Raw genomic sequence first — 5381 nt, 5'->3', positions numbered from 1 at the left:
ATATATTTACATGAACAATCAAAGTGTCGATAATGGCCAGAGCTACCTCAAATGCTTTAAATGCTACATTCCATTTTTTCTCAAAACATAATATGAAAAATTTCCAAGTTTTTACCAAGATTTTTTTTCTGGTATATAAAAACTTAAGAATGCAGATAGCTGACCTTTTTATTTGCTGGAACAATTGATGTTGTTGTTGGCTGCCAGGAAAAAAAAATTATTAGGAGAACTTTACTTTATTCTTCAAGTCAAAATATTAAGTTCTTTGTTAAATTATGTGAGAAGTCTTTGATTTATTTAGATTTCCTCGATTTAAGCTAAAGAAAATATTGTACAATAGTTTGTACGTACAAATCTCAAATTTATGTACTAGCAATTTATTTAATCTCGAACACAACTTTATCCAGTAATAAATTACTAAAATTAGCATGCTGAAAATCAAAAATATATTTACATGAACAATCAAAGTGTCGATAATGGCCAGAGCTACCTCAAATGCTTTAAATGCTACATTCTATTTTTTCTCAAAACATAATATGAAAAATTTCCAAGTTATCTCAGTTTACCAAGATTTTTTTTTTTCTAGTATATAAAAACTTAAGAATGCAGAAGACTGACCTATTTACTTGCCGGAACAATTGATGTTGTTGTTGGCTGCCAGGGAAAAAAAAATTATTAGGAGAACTTTACTTTATTCTTCATGTCAAAATAATAAGTTCTTTGTTAAATTATGTGACAAGTCTTTGATTTATTTAGATTTCCTCGATTTAAGCTAAAGAAAATATTGTACGATAATGCTGTCCAAATCTCAAATTTTTGTACTAGCAATTTATTTAATGTTAAACACAACTTTATCTAGCAATAAATTGCCAAAAATTAACATACTGAAAATCAAAGATATATTTGCATGAACAATCAAAGTGTCGAGAATGAACAGAGCTACGTCAAATGCTTGAAATTCTACATTCCATTTTTTCTCAAAACATAATATGAAAAATTTCCAAGTTGTCCCAGTTTACCAAGAATTTTTTTTCTAGTATATAAGAACTTAAGAATACAGAAAACTGACCTTTTTACTTGCTGGAGCAATTGATGTTGTAGTTGGCTGCCAAGAAAAAAAAAAAATTACAAAAAACTTTACTTTATTCTTCATGTCAAATTCATAAGTTCCTTTTTTTTTTTTTTAATTATGCGACAAGCCTTTGATTTAGGTTCCCTCAATATAAACCAAAGAAAATGTTGTATGATAGTTTGTGTTTACAAATATAAAATTTTAGTATGAACAATTTCTTTATGTCTAAATAAACTTTGTCTTGCAATGAATTGCCAAAATTAATATGCAGAAAAAGAAAGATATGTGTGCATGAACAAACAATGTGTCGAGAAAGGCTAGGGCTACCTCAAACGCTTTAAATGCTATGTTTTTACTGAAAATATAATATGAAAAATTTCCAAGTCTCCCGATGTTTTTAAGAATATAAAAACTTAACAATGCAGAAAATTGACCCGAGTACGAATTGATCCTTCCGGTGGACGCCAGGAAATGACTTCACCTTAGAAAAACTTTATCTTATTCTTCATGTAAAATTGGTAAGTTCTTTAATAAATTACGTGACGAGTATTAGATTTAGATTTCCTCAATGTAAGCTAAAAAAAAATGTTGAAGGATAGTTAGTTCGTACAAATCTCAAATTTTTATACTATCAATTTGTTTAGTGCAAAATACAACTTTTCTAACAATATAATGCAAAAAATAGCACGCTGAAAATCAAGAATATGTTTGCATGAACTATCAAAGCATCGAGAGTGGCCGGGCAACCTCAAATGCTTTAAATGCTACGTTCCATTTTTTTTTTAAATGCAATATGAAATATTTCCTCGTCGTCCCAATTTAGCAAGATTTTTTTAAGTATATAAAAACATAACAATGCAGAAAACAGACCTGAGGACGAATTGATCCCCCCGCACCCTGCACCAAAAAAAAAAATTTACGAAAACTTTACTTTATTCTTCATGTCAAATTCATAAGTTCTTTTTTTTTTTTTTTTTAATTATGTGACAAGCCTTTGATTTAGGTTTCCTCAATATAAACCAAAGAAAATGTTGTACGATAGTTTGTGTGTGCAAATATAAAATTTTGGTATCAGCAATTTCTTTAGTGTCTAAATAAACTGTCTTGCAATGAATTGCCAAAATTAATATGCCGAAAATGAGAGATATGTGTGCATGAACAATCAATGTGTCGAGAATGGCTAGGGCTACCTCATACGCTTTAAATGCTACATTTTTACTGAAAATTTAATATGAAAAATTTCCAAGTCGCCCGGATTTTAGCACAATGTTTTTAAGAATATAAAAACTTAACAATGCAAAAAATTGACCCAAGTACGAATTGATCCTTCCGATGGACGCCACGAAATGACTTCAACTTAGAAAAACTTTATCTTATTCTTCATGTAAAATTGGTAAGTTCTTTATTAAATTACGTGACGAGTATTAGATTTAGATTTCCTCGATGCAAGCTAAAGAAAATTTTGAAGGATAGTAAGTTCGTACAAATCTCAAATTTTTATATTATCAATTTATTTAGTGCAAAATACAACTTTATCTAGCAATGTATGGCCAAAAATAGCAAGCTGAAAATCAAGGATATGTTTGTATGAACAATCAAAGCGTCGACAATGGCCGGGCAACCTCAAATGCTTTAAAAGCTATGTTCTATTTTTTTGGAAAATGTAATATGAAATATTTCCTAGTCCTCTCAATTTAGCAAGATTTTCTTAAGTATACAAAAACATAACAATGCAGAAACAAACCTGACGACGAAGTGATACCCCCTCACCCTACACCAAAAAAAAAAAAAAAATTACAAAAAACTTTACTTTATTCTTCATGTCAAATTCATAAGTTCCTTTTTTTTTTTTTTTTTAATTATGCGACAAGCCTTTGATTTAGGTTCCCTCAATATAAACCAAAGAAAATGTTGTACGATAGTTTGTGTTTACAAATATAAAATTTTTGTATCAACAATTTCTTTATGTCTAAATAAACTTTGTCTTGCAATGAATTGTCAAAATTAATATGCAGAAAAAGAAAGATATGTGTGCATGAACAATCAATGTGTCGAGAAAGGCTAGGGCTACCTCAAACGCTTTAAATGCTACGTTTTTACTGAAAATATAATATGAAAAATTTCCAAGTCTCCCAATGTTTTTAAGAATATAAAAACTTAACAATGCAGAAAATTGACCCGAGTACGAATTGATCCTTCCGGTGGACGCCAGGAAATGACTTCACATTAGAAAAACTTTATCTTATTCTTCATGTAAAATTGGTAAGTTCTTTAATAAATTACGTGACGAGTATTAGATTTAGATTTCCTCAATGTAAGCTAAAAAAAATGTTGAAGGATAGTTAGTTCGTACAAATCTCAAATTTTTATACTATCAATTTGTTTAGTGCAAAATACAACTTTTCTAACAATATAATGCAAAAAATAGCACGCTGAAAATCAAGAATATGTTTGCATGAACTATCAAAGCATCGAGAGTGGCCGGGCAACCTCAGATGCTTTAAATGCTACGTTCCATTTTTTTTTTTTAAATGCAATATGAAATATTTCCTCGTCGTCCCAATTTAGCAAGATTTTTTTAAGTATATAAAAACATAACAATGCAGAAAACAGACCTGAGGACGAATTGATTCCCCCGCACCCTGCACCAAAAAAAAAAAATACGAAAACTTTACTTTGTTCTTCATGTCAAATTCATAAGTTCTTTTTTTTTTTTAATTATGTGACAAGCCTTTGATTTAGGTTTCCTCAATATAAACCAAAGAAAATGTTGTACGATAGTTTGTGTGTGCAAATATAAAATTTTTGTATCAGCAATTTCTTTAGTGTCTAAATAAACTGTCTTGCAATGAATTGCCAAAATTAATATGCAAAAAATTAGAGATATGTGTGCATGAACAATCAATGTGTCGAGAATGGCTAGGGCTACCTCAAACGCTTTAAATGCTACATTTTTACTGAAAATTTAATATGAAAAATTTCCAAGTTGCCCCGATTTTAGCACGATGTTTTTAAGAATATAAAAACTTAACAATGCAAAAAATTGACCCGAGAACGAATTGATCCTTCCGGTGGACGCCACTAAATGACTTCAACTTAGAAAAACTTTATCTTATTCTTCATGTAAAATTGGTAAGTTCTTTATTAAATTACGTGACGAGTATTAGATTTAGATTTCCTCGATGCAAGCTAAAGAAAATGTTGAAGGATAGTAAGTTCGTACAAATCTCAAATTTTTATATTATCAATTTATTTAGTGCAAAATACAACTTTATCTAGCAATATATTGCCGAAAATAGCACGCTGAAAATCAAGGATCTGTTTGCATGAACAATCAAAGTGTCGAGAATGGCGAGGGCAACCTCAAATGCTTTAAATGCTATATTCCATTTTTTTTTTTGAAAATGTATTATGAAATATTTCCTGGTTGTTCCAATTTAGCAAGATTTTTTTAAGTATATAAAAACATAACAATGTAGAAAATAGACTTGAATACGAACTGATGCTAGTGGTGCTTGCAGAAAAAAATTATTGCAAAATTTTTACTCTATTCTTCATGTCAAATTCATAAGTTCTTTTTTTAAACTATGTGACAAGTCTTTTTATTTAGGTTTCCTCAATATAAGCCAAAGAAAATGTTTTACGATAGCTTGAGTGTGCAAATATAAAATTTTTGTATTGATAATTTCTTTAGTACCTAAATAAACTGTCTTTCAATGAATTACCAAAATTAACATGCAGAAAATCAAAGATATATGTGCATGAAAAATCAATGGGTCGAGAACAGCCAGGGCTACCTCAAACGCTTTAAATGCTACATTCGATTTTTACTAAAAATATAATATGAAAAATTTCTAAGTCGTCCCAATTATTAAGATGTTTTTAAATATATATAAGCTTAACAATGCAGAAAACTAAACTGAATACGAATTGATCCTTCCGGTGGCAGCCAGGAAAAGAAATATATGAAAAACTTCACTTTATTCTTCATGTAAAATTGGTAAGTTGTTTGTTAAATTATGTGACAAGTTTTAGATTTAGATTTCCTCAGTATAAGCTAAAGAAAATGTTATATGATAGTTAGTGTGTACAAATCTAAAATTTTTGTATTAGCAATTTATTTAATGTCTAACACAACTTTGTCTAGCAATAAATTGCCGAAAATAGCAAGCTGAAAATCAAGGATATGTTTGCATGAACAATCAAAGAGTCATGAACGGCCAAGGCAACCTCAAATGCTTTAAATGCTACATTCCATTTTTTCTGAAAATTAATACTAAAAATTTCCAAGTCATCATAGTTTAGTAAG

The 5381-nt window shown here is 29.3% G+C and overlaps 1 protein-coding gene and 1 long non-coding RNA gene across 21 annotated transcripts in view; both read right to left on the bottom strand.

The window, feature by feature from the left end:
* The window catches only part of LOC111371659, a 12885-nt gene extending 8421 nt beyond the window's left edge, over positions 1-4464 (bottom strand). For 3 of the 20 annotated variants that reach the window (XM_022993760.1, XM_022993761.1, XM_022993759.1), the window contains exons 1-2: positions 3688-3938; positions 2817-2843 (exon numbers count right to left, since the gene is read on the bottom strand). In XM_022993760.1, coding sequence (XP_022849528.1) covers positions 2817-2843; positions 3688-3759 — 99 coding nt within the window. In that variant the 5' untranslated portion in view covers positions 3760-3938. Of the gene's footprint in view, positions 1-1942; positions 1970-2816; positions 2844-3687 lie in introns of all 20 variants that reach the window. The other 17 variants (XM_022993753.1, XM_022993757.1, XM_022993770.1 and 14 more) reach the window with 14 other exon arrangements.
* LOC111371661 lies at positions 165-1107 on the bottom strand. The gene is made up of 3 exons (XR_002698620.1): positions 1070-1107; positions 619-654; positions 165-200 (listed from the first exon to the last, which is right to left on the bottom strand). It is a non-coding gene; the product is annotated as an uncharacterized LOC111371661 (long non-coding RNA).
* Positions 4465-5381: the final 917 nt, after the last annotated feature.

Source organism: Olea europaea, chromosome 22 (assembly GCF_002742605.1).
Source record: "Olea europaea var. sylvestris chromosome 22, O_europaea_v1, whole genome shotgun sequence".
Taxonomy (NCBI): Eukaryota; Viridiplantae; Streptophyta; class Magnoliopsida; order Lamiales; family Oleaceae; genus Olea; species Olea europaea.
This window is presented reverse-complemented; position numbering and strand designations above follow the sequence as displayed.